Genomic DNA, 19,570 nt, shown 5'->3' with positions numbered 1-19,570 from the left:
AAGTTAACCTTCAGGGTGTTCTGCACAAGGACTCTCGGGTCTCTCTGCATCTCAGATTCCTGGATTTTCTCCCCATTTAGAAAATAGTCTGCACATTTAACTTACCCCCCTCACTTTAAGTGCATACCCACCGGTATTGGAAAATTTCCCCCAGGGATGAAGTTACTGGCTGCCCACTGTATCTGTGCCCTCTATAAACTCGATTAGATTTCTCCTCAGCCTCTGCTGCTCCAGAGAAAACAACCCAAGTATGCCCTCTAATCGAGGCAGCATCCTGTTGAGCCTCTTCTCGACCCTCTCCAAGGCCCCCACATCCATCCCTGTAGTGGGGCAACCAGAAATGAACCCAGATGTGGCCTGACCAAAGTTCTATACAGCTGCAAATCGTAACTAACCAACTCTTGAACTCGGTGCCTCGACCAATAAAGGCCAAGCGTGCCGTGCAGCTTCTTTACCATCCTATCAACCTGTACGGTTACTTTCAGGGAGCTTTTGGACCACAGGGTCCACCTCTATGTCAACACGATTGAGGACCATAATACCCTATTTATTTATTGAGATACAGCACGTGGCCAAGTGGTTAAGGTGTCAGTCTAGTGATCTGAAGGTTGCTAGTTCGAGCCTCAGCTGAGGCTGCGTGTTGTGTCCTTGAGCAAGGCACTTAACCACACATTGCTGTGCGACGACACCAGTGCCAAGCTGTATGGGTCCTAATGCCGGTCTTCCATAAACCTTGCCCAGGCCTGCACCCAGGAAACCTTCCAAGGCGCAAATCCATGGTCTCATGAGACTAACGGATGCCTATATACACATTGCACATTTAGACAGAGATGTAACGGAAAGATTTTTACTCCACATGTATATGAAAGATGTAAGTAATAAAGTCAATTCAATTCAATTCAATTCAATTCAACAGGAGTTGAAATTGAGTCCATAGGTTGTGGAATCGGTTCACTGTTGATTTGAGTGAAGTTTTCCATGTAGGTTCTGGAGCCTGATCGTTGAAGGGTAATAACTGTTCCTGAACCTGATGGTTTGGGACCTAGCATGATTCACTTGTTTTGATGCAGGATATCTATTGCATATTTTCAGTTAGGGTGTCTGAGGAGCAGGTTCATCATGAGAATAAAAAGCAATTTTGTTTTAAGCTTTTAAGTTCCTCGGCAGTAGGCTCTGGGACAGCTTCTTCCACTAGGCCATCAGACTGATTATCTCACGCTGATTTGAGTGTATTTCTACGTTACATTGTCTGTTCTATTTATTATAAATTACTTTGATTGCATATTGCACGTTAGACGGAGATGTAATGTAAAGATTTTTACTCCTCATGTATGTGAAGGATGTAAGAAATAAAGTCAATTCATTCAATTCTCTGCACAGCTGCATCAACGACACAGAAAGTCAAGAGGGCATGACTCCTCTACATCTGGCTTGCAAGAAGGGGGATGTAGACTGCATTCGGGAGCTTGTGGAAGGATGTGGAGCTCGCTTGGACGTTGCAGATAAGAACAGGGAGACAGTCTATCACTATGCTGCTAAGCAGTCAAATTGTCAGATCATTGAGGTATGCACGAAATTTTAGAATTATCCTTGTTTAAAATCCTGCATTTACTAAATATTCTGTCTGATAAAAAATATCATAACAGAGGCTATTCTGCCTATTGTGGTTATGCCTGATTTTTTTAAGAGGAGTTACCAATTAGTTGTTGCACACTCAGCGGCCACTTTATTTAGTACACCTGTACACATGCTTGTTAATGCAAATATCTGATCAGCCAATCATATGGCAACAACTCAATGTATAAAAGCATGCAGACATGGTTAGCCAGTGCAGTTGTTACTCAGGCTAAACACGTGAATTAAGTGACTTAAACCATGGAATGTTTGTTGGTGTTAGACTGGGTAGTTTGAGTATCTGAGAAACTCCTGATCTCCTGGATTTACAAAGAATGGTGTGAAAATCAAAAGCACCCAGTGAGCGGCAGTCCTGTGGGTGAAAATGCTTTGTTTGTGAGAGGTCAGAGGAGAATGGCCAGATTGGATCAAGCTGACAGGAGGGCGTCAATATCTCCAATAACCACATGTTACAACAGCGGTGTGTGGAAGAGTAATTCTGAACATACAATACGTCAAACCTTAAAATGGATAGGCTATAGCAAGAGAGCATTACTGGTGTACGTTCTGCTCTTCTTTGCAAACCTGCATTTTTCTTTCTTTTCAGATATATCTTCAGCTCTCTTTTGATAGATAGTATGAATTAGTGGGCATGTGGCTAAGTGGTTAAGGCATTGGACTAGCTACCTGAAGGTCGTGAGTTCAGGCCCCAGCCGAGGGAACGTGTTGTGTCCCTGAGCAAGGCACTTAATCACACATTGCTCTGTGACGACACCGGTGCCAAGCTGTATGGTTCCTAATGCCCTTCCCTTGGACAACATTGGTGTTGTGGAGAGAGGAGACTTGTTGCATGGGCAACTGCTGGTCTTCCATAAAACTTTGCCTAGGCCTGCGCCCTGGAGAGTGAAGACTTTCTAGGCGCAGATCCATGGTCTCGCAAGACTAACGGATGCCTTTTTTTTAAATGAATTTGCTTTCAGAACCTTTAAGTATAAATTTATTTAAAATCACGCGGTTCTCTGGTAATCGCCGATTTATAAGTGGTATTAAAGATAGAATGTAATGGAACTGTTCAGATCATGCAGTGTCTATGGAGAGAAAAGCAATTAACTTCATTGACCTGCAATGTTAACTGAGTGTTTTTCTCCACAGATGGTGGAAAGAAATTTATTCCTCTAAAGAGTGGTGAATGTTAGAAATTGGAGAATGTTAGAAGTCTTGAAGGATCTTGGCCTGAAACAGTGACTGCTTATTCCCTCTATAGATGTGGCTTGACTCGCTGAGTTCCTACGGCAGTTTTTGGTCTCTGGATATCCAGAATCTGCAGAATCTCTTGTGTTTATGTTTAGAATTCTGTATCCATGGGGGCTATGGAGGCCCTGTTGCCTTTTTTTTTTGATCAGAGGCCAATAGATTTTTGGATATCAATGAATATTGGATTAGATTAGGTTAATTTTATTTGCCACTTGTACATCAAAACATTGAAACACAGTGAAATGTGTTTTTTGTGTCAATGACCAACACTGTAAAAGAATGTGCTGGAAACTCTGCAAGTGGTTGCTATGCTTCCGGCACTAAAATAGCATGCCCACAAAGTTCTAACTGTAACCTGTATGTCTTTTGGAATGTGGAAGGAAACCGAAGCATTCGTGCACTCATGGGAAGAACGTACTAACTCCTTATAAACAGCGGTGGGAATTGAGCCCAGATCTTCCAATCACAGGTGGTGTAAAGATGAAGACAAAATACTGCAGGTACTGGAAAGCTGAAATAAAATCAGCGAGCATGGAATTGCTCGGTAGGTCAGGCAGCATCTGTGGAGAGAGAAATACGGTTAACATTTCAAGTGATGAGATTTTTGCAGAATTAGAATCGTTTAGAAATAAATATGTTTAACAACAGAAGTTGTTGCAGAGAAGGGGGAGGGAGGATGAATTGTCTTTAGTGTAAAAATTTTTTTTCTCCAGAGAGGCTGCCTGACCTACTGAGTGTTTCAAGCATTTTATTCCAGATTTCCAGAGCTTTTGTTTTTGTTATCATCATCCTCTGAACCAACGTGCCTAAAAAAAAGTAGGGTACTTGTATTCAAGCTAAAAATCTGAAAGCCATGGTGGTAGAACTTAAAGATGCTGAACTTGTGGTTTCCTCCTTGAGACCTCTATAATGAAATTATGGGGAAAGTAAAGTCTGCTCTTTGCTGACATCAGAGATGAAGAGCTGTAAAGATTAAACTACATTTTGGCCAAATTTCTAGCAGCATGAGGCAAAATTTAAGAGCCAAAGCATTGGACGGGACAAGTGTTTAGTCTGCTTTGAAACTGACTTCATTATGTCATTTTCCTTATCCAGTAGTTTGTATTACAGAACTTTGAGTGTGATTTCATGTCTAGTGAACTACATTCTTGCCTAATATGAAAACACGAACTTTGTCTGGGGCAGCTTATGCAAAGACTGTTGTATAATTAAGAAACTTCTCTGTATTTGAAGAGAGACACAATGTCTTGAGGTTAGTTGAACTGTTCACTGTGTGGCTGAGAATTTCAAGCTTCAGGGCAATAGATTTTCGATATCCAATGAAAAGTAGATAATATATACCTGGAGGAAAAGTAAATAATTTGCAAACCATTGAAACTAAAGGAATTGAAAACTCCCAAGGATACTATATGGTTGCTGTGTGGAAAAAGGCCATTCAGCCCATGAAGTTTCTACTTGATTGACACTAAAGCATTCGAACTGGGACTATTCCCTTGCCATCATCTCACAGCCTTGCAAATTATTTTCTTTAAGAAAATATTGAATGCAATAATTTAATCTGCTTTAATTGTCTCCTGTAATGCGTTTTGCATCCAAATATCTTGCAATTTTTCACTCATGTCTTTTACACAGAGAGTGTTGGGAATGTGGCATACCCTGCCAGGAATGGTGTTAGAGGCAGATATGTTAGGGGCATTTAAGAGACTCTCAGATGGGCACATAATTAATTAAAAATGGAGGGCTATGTCAGAGTGAATGGTTAGATTGATCTTGGAGAAGGTTAAAACGGTAGCATAGTGGTTAGCACAGTGCTTTACAGTACCAGCGACCTGAGTTGAATTCCCGGCATTGCCTGTAAGGAGTCTGTATATACTCTCTGTGACTGCATGGGCTTCCTCCAAGTACTCTGGTTTCCTCCCACAGTCCAAAGATATACCGGTTGGTAGGTTAATTGGTCATTGTAAATTGTCCTTTGATTAGGCTAGGATTCAATCAGGGGATTGCTGGACAACATGGCTCGAAGGGCCAGAAGGACCTATTCTGCGCTGTATCTCAATAAATAAATAGATAAGGTTGGCACAACATTGTGGTTCTAATGGCCTGTACTGTGCTGTGTTATGTTCAATGTCCTATGGACCTTTGGTTCTTGTGACCATTACCTTCATTCCACTTCCCCTAGTTTTGACTGCCAGTGGGAACAGCCCTCTCTATCTACTCTTGTTTTTACTCTGCATGGTTTTTAATACCTCTATCAGAATGTTTTTGCAAACTCTCTTCTAGGGAGAACAGCCCCAGGTTCTCCTATCTGTCCACATAACCATCTCCTCGCATATCGGGAATCATTTTGGTAGTTCTTCAAAGCCTTCACTTCTTTCCTAAAGTGTGTTGTCTAGAACTAGACACAATCCTTCAGCTGTGGCTACATCAATGTTTTATAATGTTCATCATGACTGTGCACTAGTTTACAACACCTAATGCTGTTCCTTCACTGACCAGTAGCCTTTTTCAGCGCCTATTTCTGCCTAGCTTCTTCTGCTTTCCCACTCTACTGTGAATTCTTAACACTCAAACTATTTGATTGCCTAAGCATTACCTTATGGCTTGGCTCCTCCTGAGAACCAGTTCCTCAGCCTGTTCCTTGGGCTCATCTTTTCTCTTTCGAAAAGGCCGTGTTTTGCTGGTAAATGAAAATGATAAAAAGGTATTATAGATATATGTAACAAATAAAGATTAGCTTTACTTGTTACATATACATCGACACATACAGTGAAATGCATCATTTGTGTCAATGACCAAAACTGTCCAAGTATGTGCTGTGGACAACCTGCAAGTTTTCCCATGCTTCTAGTACCAACGTAGCACGATCACAATTTCCTACCCCTTACTGTTCCGTACATCTTTGGAATATGCAAGGCAACACACGTGGTCACGGGGGAAAATATACAGACTCCTTACAGACAGCGGCAGGAATTGACCCCCAAGTATTGTCATGCTGTAAAGCGTTATGCCAGCTGCTAGGTGAGCCTCTCTGCTCCTAGTTCTCACTGACATGATGAAAAGAACAGGTAAAGACAAGTAGGAGCAATATCAGAAGACAAGTGAACATTTGTCAACTTGTGATGTTGACACCATTAGAGTAAATAATCTAATGTCCTAATGAAGGGTCTCAGCTCAAAGCATTGACTATTTATCTCTCTCCATAGATGCCTGTTGACATACTGAGTTCCTCCAACGTTTTGTGTGTGTTACTCTGGATTTTCAATATCTACAAAATTTCTTGTGTGTATGAGATACTATAACAGCTTTGGCAGGTTGGAGGGCATGATAAGTACTTATTCATCCCAATAGCATTGTTGTAGAATTTTGTAACTAAAAGTACTTTTCTTCTCTCATTGTTTCAATATGGTTGCTTTTCATTTGGTGCAACTATACTGAAAAATAACATTAATTCAACTGAGGTATTTTGGTGACAATAGTTCTGTTCTCTGTTGAACTGACCTGTTAGCTCGGCCTCTCCATTCTCTTTCTTTTTTTTGGAATGGTCTAACGGTGAAACTGTACATGGAATGTGCACATGAAATTCCATACCCAAGATGGAGAGAAATATAATCTGGACAGAACTTCTTCTGTTTGCTTAGATCATAGAACACTATAGAACATTACAGACCCTTTGGCCCATAATGTTGTGCTCAGCTTAACCTACTCTAAGATCAATCTAACCCTTCCCTCATACATAGCTGTCCATTTTCCTATCATCCATCTGTCTATCTAAGAGTTTCTTAATGTCCCTAATGTATGGCTCTACTACCGCACTTGGCAGAGTATTTACCATTACCCTGGCAGTGCATTCCATGCACCCACCGCTCTGTGTTTTTAAAAAAAAAACTTACACTTGATATTTCCTCTATACTCTCCTCCAACACCTTAAAATTATGCCCCCCCCCCCCACCTCCGTATTAGCCATTTCGGCCCTGGGAAAAAGTATTTGGCTATTTGTTCGATCTATACTTTTTATCATCTTGTACACCTAGGTCAAGTCGCCTCTCATCCTCCTTCACTCTAAAGAGAAAAGCCCTAGCTTGCGCATCCTATCCTCATAAAACATGCTCTCTAATCCAGGCAGTATTCTGATAAACCTAAGCTTCCACATCCTTCCTATAATGAGTTCCACCTTCTAAGATTAGCAAGGCTAATTAAAGAGAAACACTCAAAAAGTTTAAAGAACTCAGTGTTACAGATAACATCTATGGAGGGATTGGTAGCCAATGCTTTGGGTCGAGAACCTTACCATAAACGTTAACTGTCCATTTCCTTCAATAGGTGCTGAATTCCTCCAGCTCTTGAGTGTTGCTCCAGATTCCAGTATCTGCAATCTCTTGTTCCTCTTTATTTAAATTGGAGTTAGAACATTAGCAGAAAATGAGAATAAGGCTGGGAAATGTCTTCCGGATTGAGAGGGTCATCATCTGTGCAGTGATATTGTTGCATTGGCCGATATCTGATGGAGATTAAGAAGTGCAAGAGGTGATGGTCGAGCATTTAAAATCTGAGAGAGATTAATGGTAGGTGTTGTGAGGACAGCATAGAACTAGAGTACAGCTTCCGGATAAGAGGTGTGTATTCCAGATAAAGGGCAGAAGGGTTATGTAACACTTTACAGCACCAACGATTAGAATTCAATTCCTGCCACTGTCTGTAAGGAGTTTGCATATTCTTTCTGTGAGTGTGTGGATTTCCTCAAGGTAGTCTAATTTCCTCCCATTTTCCAAAGATATAAGGGTTAGTAAGTTGTGGGCATTCTTTGTTCGCGCTGGAAGCATGGCAACAGTTGACAATAGCTCCACCTATCACCTCCCGGCTCACTTCATTCTTCCTCCGCCAACCACCCACCTGGCTTCACCTATATATAACCTTCTAGCTTGTACTCCTTCTCCTCCCCCCTCCTCCTTATTCTGACTTCTTTCCCCTTTCCTTTCCTGATGAAGGGTCTTGGCCGAAAATGCAATCTATCTTTCCATAGGTGATGCCTGATCTGCTGAATTCCTCCAGCATTTTGTGCGTGTTTCTCCGCTAAAGGAGTATCTTGAGTTCAAATAAAAAAGCACATCCACAAAAGTATAGAAAATACATAGATATATCACTTAATACGGTAAACGAATCTCCATGGGACTGACGGGAAACAACAATCATAAGAAGTGGAGAGAGAGAGAGAGTGCAAAGGGGAGCTATGCTCTTTAAAGTCCTTTCTTACCTAAGTTAACTGCACAGTCTATAAACTATCCTTGCATGGACATTATCTTAATACCTGCCTTGCCACAGCTGTGCCTGAGAATATTCATGACTAAAATGGATAGATTTTTAGTTATTAAAGAAATCAGGAAAGGTGAGTTAGTGCTTGAAGGTGGCATGAAGTAAAAAGTCAGCTTTATGATCTTAATGGATGACAACGTTTAAGAGGGGCCAAATAGCCTTTTTCTGATCCTATTTCTGATGTTGGTCAACTGAAACGCGCACACCCATTATCAAAAATGTTCCTGCATTTCGTGCTCTGATACACTGAAATTGGTTTCTGAAATTAATAATCTTGACTTGAAATAATTATGGTCATTTTAACAAGGTCCATGTGTTTCTCTTTAAATTGCTAGCATTTCCTAAGTTGAAAGTGATTCTATGGATTTTGCCAAGTCTCTCACTAGTTCACGCTGTTGGATTGTGGACTGTTAGTTCAATGTACTGATGCCCATTGGAAACATGCTTGAGGCTTTTAGTGCCACCTTTGGTTAAGCCTTCTTTAGCTTGCACGCTATTAGGTATATTTGGACTGGACGTCAGCCCAGGTGTAAAGTGGTTCATTGGCCATGATGTTGCCCATAGTCACCTACTAAATCATTACAAGAAAGCCCTAATTTTTTTTACACTTCTTTTCCTGTCTGTTTTTAATTTACAGTTGTTAAGTAAACAGCGTTCTATTGGAGTGAATCACTTGAGCAACAGCGGCGAAACGCCACTTCATATCGCTTGTCGACTGGGCAAAGCTGATGTAGCCAAGTCCTTACTCCAGTGCCAAGCTAGCTGTAACATTGTTGGATTGCATGGTTATCCAATCCATACATCCATGAAGTTCATTCAGATTGGGTAAGGATTCTATCATGAAGGGTCTGTGTTCGTGTTGTATTGTTCTCTGACTCCATGTGCTGTTCTGTCTCTGACAATATATTCAGAATTCAATATTTGTTCCAGTTGTTGGTCACGTTTCACCTTGATGGCCTACATAGTCCAAGATGTGCTGGGGGGGGGGGGCAGCTCGCAAGGTGGGGCAGCATGGTAACATAGTGGTTAGCTTAATGCTGTTCCTGCATCAACTACCTGTGTTCAATTCCCACCGCTTTCTGTGAGTCTTTACATTCTCCCCATGATCCACGTGGGTTTCCAGTTTCCTCCCACATTCCATAGATGTATGGGCTGGCAGGTTAGTTGGTCACATGGGTGTAATTTGCCGGCGTGGGTTCATGGGCTGGAAGGGCCCATTGCAGTTTTGTTTCTCTATGTAAATTAAGAAGTGTCACCATGCTTCTGGTGCCAACAGAGCATGCCCACGACTTACAAACCCTCACCCGTACCTCCTTGGAATGTGATCAATTGCAGAACGTACAAACTCCGATGGCAATTGAACCCGGGTTGCTGGCACTGTAAAGCGATATGTTAACCATACATTATGATACAGTTGGTTATGTTTCTCTTTGAAGAGCTGTTTGTTACTATTGCTATTGAACCTTGGAGCTCATTGTAAACAAGCTGGACCTTGCTCACCTCCAATGCACATATACACTCAATGGTCACTTTATTAGGTATGAGTGTGTATCTAGGAAAGTGGCCACTAAAAGTATGTTCTTGGTCTTCGCTGGTGTAGCTTATCCACTTTAAGGCTTGATATGTTATGTGTTTAGAGCTGCTCTTCTGCACACCCCTGTTGTAATGTGTGGTTATTTGAATTAGTGTTGTCTTCCTGTCAGGTTGAACCAGTCTGGCCTTTCTCCTCTGACCTCTCTCATTAACAAGGCGTTTTCGGCTGCAGAGCTGCCACTCGCTGGATTTTTTTTTTTGTTTTTCGCACCATCCTCTGTATATACTAGAGACTGGTGTGTGTGAAAATCCCAGGAGATCAGCAGATTCTGAGACACTTAAACTACCCTGTCTGGCACCAACAATCATTCCATGCTCAAAGTCACTTAGACCACATTTCTTTCCTATTCTGATGTTTGGTCTAACAACAACTGAATCTCTTGACCATGTCTGCACGCTTTTATGTATCTTGTTGCTGCCACATGATTGGCTGATTAGATATGTGCATTAACAGGCAGGTGTACTCAATAAAGTCGCCACTGAGTGTATGATTGGACTTTATGTTGAAGTTCTGATGGACAACCAGGCATAATAATCATCATTTGACCATAGTCACTGAAGAGTGTCAATGTAATTACATTGTTGAAGTTGGGAAAACGGCAATTCTGTCTCATTTTCCACAATGTGCAGAATTAAGGTCCTTCAAACTTTCATAAAATTTTCTGTCAACAATTTTTCACCACTTCAGCTGTAATCTAATATGGACAAAAACAACATAAAACATAGAACATTATTGCACAGTACAGGGTGTTTGGTCATATCCATCCAATCCTTCCCTTCTACATAACCCTCCATTTTTCTATCATCAATTTGCCTATCTAAGAGTGTCTTAAATGCCACTAGTGTATCTGCCTCTATAACCACCTCTGGCAGGGTGTTCCATGCACCCACCTTTGATGATTCTCCATCGTGTCCAACAATGACGGGAAACCTGTGTGGGAGAGTTTTTAAAGTAGAAAAGCTGTTGCACTGGGGCAGATCCACATTCTCAACCTCAGAAGTCCGGGTCCACTCATACGAACAAGCGTCACAAACTGCTGTCTTCCTTGGTTGCAGAGGATGACCATGATGTCTTCTCTGCCTTGTCATGCCCTTTGATCTCCATGGAATGTTGCAGCACCACCTTCCTGGCTGTTGGATCTCACTGTAGATCTCATCCACCCAGTCCACCAGAGATGACTTTCATATGTCCCTATCTCACAGGGGTATGAGGCCACCGGCTACTCTCACCTGGTTTAGCCCACCTGTCGAAGTGGTGTACTGGGGTGTGGCTGCTATCACAGGCAGACAGCTGCTTGGAGTCACAGGTGAGAACTGAGATTCCAGGGTGAATCAGAAGTGAATGAATTGCCCTGGAATGGACATGACAAGCCCCTTCACCAGAGGTGCTACCCCTTCCTAGTCACCTTAAAATTGTGCCCCCTTGTATTAGCCATTTCTGTCCCAGGAAAAAGTCTTCAGCTATCCACTCCATCTATGCCTCTTATCTTATATTTTCCTAGCTTAAAGAGAAATGTACTAGCTTGCTCAACCTATCTTCATAAGACACGTTCTCTAGTCAAGACAGTAACCCTGTAATTCTCCTGTGCACCCATGTGTAACATTTCTTCTTTTGTTACTTTCTAGATGTGCTGAGGCTATTCTTGAGGCAGACCCAAACCAGATCCATAGTGAAGACACTCATTATGGTGGGACACCTCTTCACTGGGCCAAGAAAGCAGAGGTTGATTTTCCTTTAACCATCTTACTATCACCTCACCTGTTTCATTTCCTGAGGAGTTAATGCCTGAAAAAATGCAGTGGTACTACAATACGTTCTTCCTTCGACTGACCTATCAATTTGCATGGTTTTCATCTTTACTTTTTTCATTTAATTGGGTACTGAAATGTTTTTGTATGCTCCATGTTGTTTTTTCTTCAAAATTTCAAAGTGCATTTATTATCAAAAAGGTATAAATTATACAACGTTAAGATTTGTTTGCTTATAGACAGTCACAAAGCAAGGACTTGAAAGAACCCAATTAAAAAAAAAGACCAACCTCCCCAGTGCGAAGAAAGAGAACAAAAAACACAGAACAAATCATATAAACAATCAAAGTGAGCAACAACAACAGTATTTCGAATCAAATTGAGTCCTTAGGTCCTAATCCCCAGAGTAGGCCCAAAGCCTCGGTATTCAGTTCGTCATATTAGCAGGGCAAATTGCCACATAGTTCGCAGACACAAAGCACAGTAGCTGGGAACAGTCTCATAGCCATAGCATCACGGAGAGAGAATCCCTCTGGCTACCTGCGCTGGTATGTAAATTGTCCGAACCTCACACTAGGACCCAGCTCCGCCACTGGTGAATCACTGCAGGCCTAAATTTCACTGTCAAAGGAGCTGTTCCTGACTTCTCCAAATCAGCTCAGCGCCCAGAGCGATCTAACCTTGCCCGACTCTCGACACCCTGTCTATGTGGGCTGGCATTTAGATTGTCCAAACATTGGAATGTACCTCTCATTAGGATACGGGCCTCGCCACGGCTTATCGCTCCAGGCCTTGAACACGCCACCCAGTGATTCACTGTGGACCTGGATCTCGCTGCCGAAGAAGCCGTTCTCGACCTCTCCAATTCAGCTCGGTGCTTAGAGCGTTCCACCCTTGTACCCTGGTTAGTTGGACAGATATCGGAACTCCTCTGTCCCGTCTTTTCTCCAAATCGTTCACTCCAGCCAGCGCGGCTCCAACTCCAAGTGCGTCGATTTTGCAGCACACCAGCTTTTATCAGAGGCCTCATCACTTCTTGTGATAAGATACATACTTATGAATAGTGGAGTGCCGCAGGTATCAGTACTAGGTCCATTGTTGTTTGTCATCGATATCAACGATCTGGATGATAACGTGGTTAATTGGATCAGCAAATTTGTGGATGACACCAAGACTGGGTTGTTAGTTAGCATCAGCGAAGACCATCATGGCTTGTAGTGGGAACTGGACCACCCGGGAAAATGGGCTGAAAGATGGCAGATGGAATTTAATGCAGACAAGTGCGAGGTGTTGCACTTCAGTAGGACCAACCAGTGTAGGTCTTACACAGTGAACGGTAGAGCACTGAGGAATATGGTAGAACAAAGGTACGTAATTCATTGAAAGTGGTGTCACAGTTTGATAGGGTTGTAAAGAAAGCTTCTGGCGCATTGACTTTCATAAATCAAAGTGCAGGAGATGGGATGTTATGTTGAAATTGTATATGACATTGGTGAGGTCTCATTTGGAGAGTTGTGTGGAGTTTTGGTCACCTACGTACAGGAAAGATGTAAATATAGTTGAAAGAGTTTAGAAAAAATGTTGCCAAATTTGAAGGACCTGAGTTAATGGAAAGACCATAAGATATAGGAGCAGAATTTGTCCCATTTGGCCTGTTGAGTGTGCTCTGCCATTTCATCACAGCTGATCCATTTCTCCTCTCAGCCTTCTCCCTGTATCCCTTCATGTCCTGACTGATCAAGAATCAATCAACCTCTGTCTTAATATACCCAATAACTTTGCCTCTACAGCTGCCTGTGTTAGAAATTCCACAGATTCACCACTCGCTGGCAAAAGAAATTTCTCCTCATCTCCATTCTAAAAGGATGCCCCTCTATTCTGGGGCTGTATCCTCTGGTCTTAGACTCTCCCACCATAGGAAACATCCCTTCCACATCCACTCTGTTGTGGACTTTCAACATTCAATAGGTTTCAATGAGGCCACTCCTTATTTTTATGAATTCCAATGAGTACAGGCCCAGAGCCATCAAACGTTCTTCATGTGACAAGCCTTTCAATCCCAGATTCATTTCCTTGAACCTCCTTTAAATTCTTTCCAATGTCAATTCATCCTTTTGTAGATAAGGGGTCCAAAACTACTCACCATATTCTAGTCCTCTTGAAATGAATGATAATGTCGCATTTGCCTTCCTCACCACTGGCTCAACCTGCAAATTAACTTTTAGGGAATCCTGCACAAGAGCCCCCAAGTCCCTCTGCATCTCAGAATTTTGTATTTTCTCTCCATTTAGAAAATAGTCAACCCTTTCATTTCTTCTACCAAAGTGCATGCCCATACACTTCCCGACACTGTATTCTATCTGCCATTTCCTTACTCATTCTCCTAATTTATCTAAATTCTTCTATAGCCTCTTTACTTCTTCAAAACTACCTGTCCCTACACCTAATCTTCATATCAACTGCAAACTTTCCCACAAAGCCATCAATTCCATCATCCAAACATGAGGAAACCTGCAGATGCTGGAATTTCAAGCAACACACATAAAAGTTGCTGGTGAATGCAGCAGGTCAGGCAGCATCTCTAGGAAGCGGTACAGTCGACATTTCGGGCCGAGACCCTTCGTCAGGACTAACGGAAAGAAGAGCTAGTAAGAGATTTGAAAGTGGGAGGGGGAGGGGGAGATCCAGAATTCTACCATCCAAGTCATTGACATATAATGTAAACAGAAGCAGTCCCAACACAGACCCTGTGGAACACCAGTAGTCACCAGCAGCCAACCAGGAAGGATTCCCTTTATTCCCACACTTTGGATTCTGGTAATGAGTCTCTGCTTTATGCAAGCTAGTGTCGTTCCTGTAATACCATGGGCTGTTAACTTGTTAAGCGGCCTCATAAGTGGCATCTTGTCAAAGTCCTTCTGAAAATTCAAGTAAACAACATTCACCAATTCTCTTTTGTCTATCCTGCTTCAAAGAATTCTAACAGATATATCAGGCATGAATTTCCCTTAAGGAAACTGTGCTGACTACAGCCTATTTTATCATGTGCCTCCAAGGACCCTGAAACCACTTCCTTAATAATAGACTCCAACTTCTTCCCATCCACTGAGGTCAGACTAACTGGCCTATAATTTACTTACTTAAAGAGTGAAGTGACATTTACAATTTTCCATTCTTCGGAGCCATGCCAGAATCAATTGATTATTACTACTACCTCCACAGTCTCTTCAGCCACCTCTTTCAGAGCCCTGGGGTGTGCACCATCTCATCCAGGTGACTTATCTACCTTAAGACCTTTCAGTTTCCCAAGAACCTTCTCCCATTTAATGGCAACTTCACACACTTCTGCTCCCTGACACTCTCGAACTTCTGACATACTGCTACAGTGAAGACTGATGCAAAATACTTATTCAGTTCATCCCCTTTTACTACCTCTCCAGCATCATTTTCCAGTGGTCCGATATCCAATCTCGCCTCATTTTTACACTTTTACATCTGAAGACACTTTTGGTATCCTCTTTAATATTCTGGCTATCTTACCTTTGTATTCCATCTTTTCCTTCCTAATGACTTTTTTAGTTGCCTTCTGTTGGTTTGTAAAAGCTTCCCAACCCTTTAACTTCCCACTATTATCTGTCTCTCTTTAGCTTTCATGTTGGCTTCTCTTGTCAGCCTTGGTTCTTCCACTTTGGGATGTATAGATCTTATGCCTTCTCATAGCTTCCAGAAATTTCAACCATTGCTGCTCTACTCTCATCCCTGCCAGTGTTCTTTTCCAATCAATTTTAGACATCTCCTCTCTCTCTGCTCTGTAATTCCCTTTACTCCACTGCAGTACCGATTTATCTGACTTTAGCTTCTCCTTCTCAAATTGCAGGTGAATTCTATCATATTATAATCACTTGTCCCAAAGGGTTTCTTTATCTTAAGCTCTCTAATCAATTCTGATTCTTTGCACAACACCTATACCAGAATAGCTGATCCCATAGTGGGCTCAACCATGAGCTGCTCTAAAAAGCCATCTCATAAGCTCATTTCTAGAATGCTGGGGAATTCTAGAAGTTCCCCAGCACCAACCTGATTTTCCCAATCTATCTGCATATTGAAATCCCCCATGGCGATTGCAACATTACCCTTTTAGTATGCATTTTCTATTTCCCATTGTAATTCGCAGACCACATCCTTACTGCTGTTTGGGGTCTGGACATAACTCTGATCAGGGTCTTTTTACCCTTCCCTTGCAATTCCTTAGCTCTACCCACAACAATTCAACACCTTCTGACCCTATGTCACCTCTTTCTAATGATTTGATTTCATAGAGCCGCACAACTCCCTCTGCCTACCTGTCTGTCCTTTTGAAACAATGTGTATCCTTGGACATTAAGCTCCCAGCTATAATCCTCTTTCAGCCACAATTCAATGATGCCCACAATGTCATACATGCCAATCTGTTACTGTGCTACAAGTTCACCTACCTTATTTCGCACTTTCAGATATGACACCTTGTATTCACCCTTTCCGATTTTGTCCTCCTTTTACATTGCAACTCATCCTGTTGACTGCAATCTGTGAGGGTTTAAACTAATTTGGCAGGGGGCTGGAAACCAAAGTGATAGGGCTGAGGATGAGATAGTTGGTTTACAAACAGAGGCAGTGTGTAGTGAGACTGATGATACTGCAAAATTGCAGTCAACAGGATGAGTTTTCAGGCTTCTGTAGCTGGCTCTGATGGTAATAATGTGAAGAAGCATGTCCCAGATAGTGAGGCTGCTTAATGGTAGATGCTGCCTTCTTGAGGCACCACCTTTTGAAGATATCTTGGCAGGCAAGTCCAACAATGCAAGATTAAACAGACTGGCGCTTTGTTATTTTGAAGGTAGAAAAATAGGAGACGGTAAGACACAAAATTATTATAGAGCTTGACATGTAGCAATAATGCTGGTATCCCTACATATGCCCTAGTTGGATTGTCTAGAACAAGAAAAGTAAGGGTTCCACCTATTGCAGTGGAGATGAGAAGAAATTTCTTCACCTGCAGTCATGAGTATTTGTAGGTTTGTACTCAAGATAGTTGGACATGCAGACACAATCTGTTCAAGCGATATGAAGGAATCGAGGACCGTGGGAAATTGAGGTAAAAGATCATTCCTGATCTTATTGAATGGTGGAGGAGACACAAAGAATTGAATAGCCTATTCTTGGATGGCATTCAACATCAAGGACACCCCCCCCCCCCCCCACCACCACCACCACTCAGGTCATGCTCTTCTCTTGCTGCTGCCATCAGACAGGAGGTACAGGAGCTTTTGGTCCCAGATCACTAGGTTCAGGAACAGTTATTACCTTTCAACCATCAGGCTCCTGAACCAGTGCTCATAACTTCACTCACCTCAACACTGAACTGATTCCACAACCTACAAACTCACTTTCAAGAACTCTACAATTCTTGTTCTCAGTATTATTTACTTGTTTATTGTTGATATTATTTTGTATTTTGCCGTTGGGCTTCTTTGGTACATTGTTTTTTTCAGTCTTCACGTGTGGTTTGTTGGCCAGAAAAAAGCTACGGTCTGCAAATCAGTGAATTTGAATGAATCAAGGACTGTGAAAGTAGACAAACCAATTGTCTTTATTCTTGCCATGTGGTCGACGGAACGGAGGCTGTCATTTTGAGAAGTTGCTTTGTATCCTCTATTTTGTGAACTGGTTTTGCTCAGCGGAATCAGTGTTTTGAAGTAGACACAATGATGCTCCAGGTAATACCCTGGATTAGAGACTATTTTCAAATAAGATGTTATTAGTGAGGTATTCTATGGTATGATATAACATTCAGATTTATGAATGATTGGGCCTCTGTCTGCCCTGGATGATTCAAGCTGGTTACTGGTTTGGTAACTGATTTTGTACAAAGAGCCATAAATTACCAGTTGTCACTTGCGGAAGAGGGCAATAGATGTATGCTGGCTTGGTCCAGAGCCCATAAGAAGGTGACACAAGTCAGTTATGTGACCTTGAGCCAATGAGATTGAAATGCAACATTTCAACTAGTTAAGCAATGTTCCTTCTAAGGTGTGCGCACAAGCACATCTTTTGCTACTAGCACACAAAGGAATTTAAAGGTTGTCACCCTCTACCTTGTTTGCATGTTAAGTATATACACAATTGCATTTCCTTTTCCGGTTTCTGATGCGGATGGTGTTCAGTTTGAAATGATTTGTCTGCAGACTTTATTTCTGGCTTATTTATACTGTTTTTAATTGAAGAAATTATTCAGTGCACACATATTGTCACTGGGCAAAAAATTGCACAGCACAAGATTTTTACATGCACTGGTCATTACAAATTAGAGGGAACATTGGTGGTAAGGAAAATGTATAAAATAAGGAAAATGTATAAAAGTGAGGCAGCGACAACTCTCCAAAGACTAACCATCACGGACATGGAGGACCCCACATCGGAGCATAGACTCCTTTCCTAGTTATTACCTTTTCTATTCTTTATGAAGGGTCAGGGAAACTTAGTAGGTGTATACACAGGTATTCGGTTGTGTAAATTCACGTGCTCTTTAGTTGAGACAACAAAGGTACTTGTCAGTAAATACAGATTCTCTCTCTGCCTATTTGATTATTATTACTAAGGGGTAATCCTTGCAACAAGTTTATCAATGATTATGTTCTATTTCTTTCTTCTTCTGTGAATGACCACAAGAAAGTGAATCTCAGAGTAGTGCATGGTGATGTATATGTACTTTGATAATAAATTTACTTCGAACTTTGCCTCAGCTCTTGTCTAATGAAATGTGACATTGATTTTGTTCTGGTGAGGGAAAAGAGCAGAGTAGGTACTTTTAAAGTGTTAATTAATTATCCACAGATAAAAGCACATAGCTTTGGATTACTGTTCCTTGAGAATGCAGTTACATAATGAAGAAAATCCATCTTCTCTGGAATTCAGAGGAATTTCATCCAAATTTTTCAACTCTGGATTAGTTTTGGAATCAAAGCCAATTTCACAGAGAGTATGGAGGTCAACCCAGCCTATGCATCAAATGTCCATTTGGGCTTTTGTAAACTATAGCACTTCTGGCTGATTACAATACGAAACACATAAGAGCTGATTATCTCATGGAATTCATAATGTCTAAATATTAAGTCAAATATGAAAGCCTGCACAGGGCCAATATATTAGCTTTATCTTGATGCTGTATTCTAGCTTCTTCCCCTAGGCAGTTATCCAATCAACCATTCTAATTCAATCCCCCCTCAACCCCTCTATCTATTAACTTCGTCACTACACAGCACTATAAATACTTTAAATCATTTTATAATGTTGTTTACATTGTAAATACGTGCTGGTATTTATTTATTTATGCAATTTTACTTCATATCTGTCCTTTAACCTCTAAGCTTTTTTCTTAATTTATAATTTTTTTTTAATGTAATTCTTTATTATTTATAATTGTTGAATGTTTTTTGTTGCTTGATGCACCACAGTTAATTCTTAATATGTGTAAATACATCGGCGCATCAGATTGATTCATTTCTCTGTGAATGCCTGCAAGGACATGAATCTCATGGTACTATACACACTTTGATATAATTTTTCTTTGAATTATAATCACAGAAGTGTGTCATGCCTGAATGATGCTTTATTGGTTGTGAAGCTCTTTGTATTGTTGCGGGGTTTTGAATGGCACTCCGTACATACAGATTATCTTGTTGTGGAATTATGATGTTGTGTTGATGGAATAATTCCAGATGATCCGGCTGCTGATTAATCATGGATGTAGCGTGAACTACCTGAGTAAAACTGGAGAGACGGCACTGCACATCATGGTGAAGCGTAAGCGTTTTGAGTGTGCTTTGGCACTGTTGGTGCATGGAGCTGATCCAAATGTGAAGGGAGAAAATGGGAATACACCTCTTCATCTTGCCATGAAGGTCAGTGTTTTTTTAAAATCATACCGAAAAATCCATCAGTTTCAGGACTGTGCATGATAAACAACTCTGTTTAGCCATTGTGGCAACTTGTAAAATTCCATCTTTCCCAG

General features: G+C 41.3%; 1 protein-coding gene across 2 annotated transcripts in view; it reads left to right on the top strand.

Annotated features, from left to right (window-relative positions):
• The window catches only part of pla2g6 (phospholipase A2, group VI (cytosolic, calcium-independent)), a 138,342-nt gene that overhangs the window by 41,510 nt on the left and 77,262 nt on the right, over nucleotides 1–19,570 (top strand). For both annotated transcript variants that reach the window (XM_072272009.1, XM_072272008.1), the window contains exons 4-7: nucleotides 1,381–1,564; nucleotides 8,816–9,003; nucleotides 11,398–11,494; nucleotides 19,278–19,460. In XM_072272009.1, the coding sequence (XP_072128110.1) occupies nucleotides 1,381–1,564; nucleotides 8,816–9,003; nucleotides 11,398–11,494; nucleotides 19,278–19,460 (652 nt within the window). The remainder of the gene's footprint in view (nucleotides 1–1,380; nucleotides 1,565–8,815; nucleotides 9,004–11,397; nucleotides 11,495–19,277; nucleotides 19,461–19,570) is intronic.

The sequence above is a fragment of the Mobula birostris genome, chromosome 11, assembly GCF_030028105.1.
Source record: "Mobula birostris isolate sMobBir1 chromosome 11, sMobBir1.hap1, whole genome shotgun sequence".
NCBI lineage: Eukaryota > Metazoa > Chordata > Chondrichthyes > Myliobatiformes > Myliobatidae > Mobula > Mobula birostris.
The sequence above is the reverse complement of the archived record's forward strand: the minus strand, read 5'-3'. Positions and strand labels throughout refer to the sequence as shown.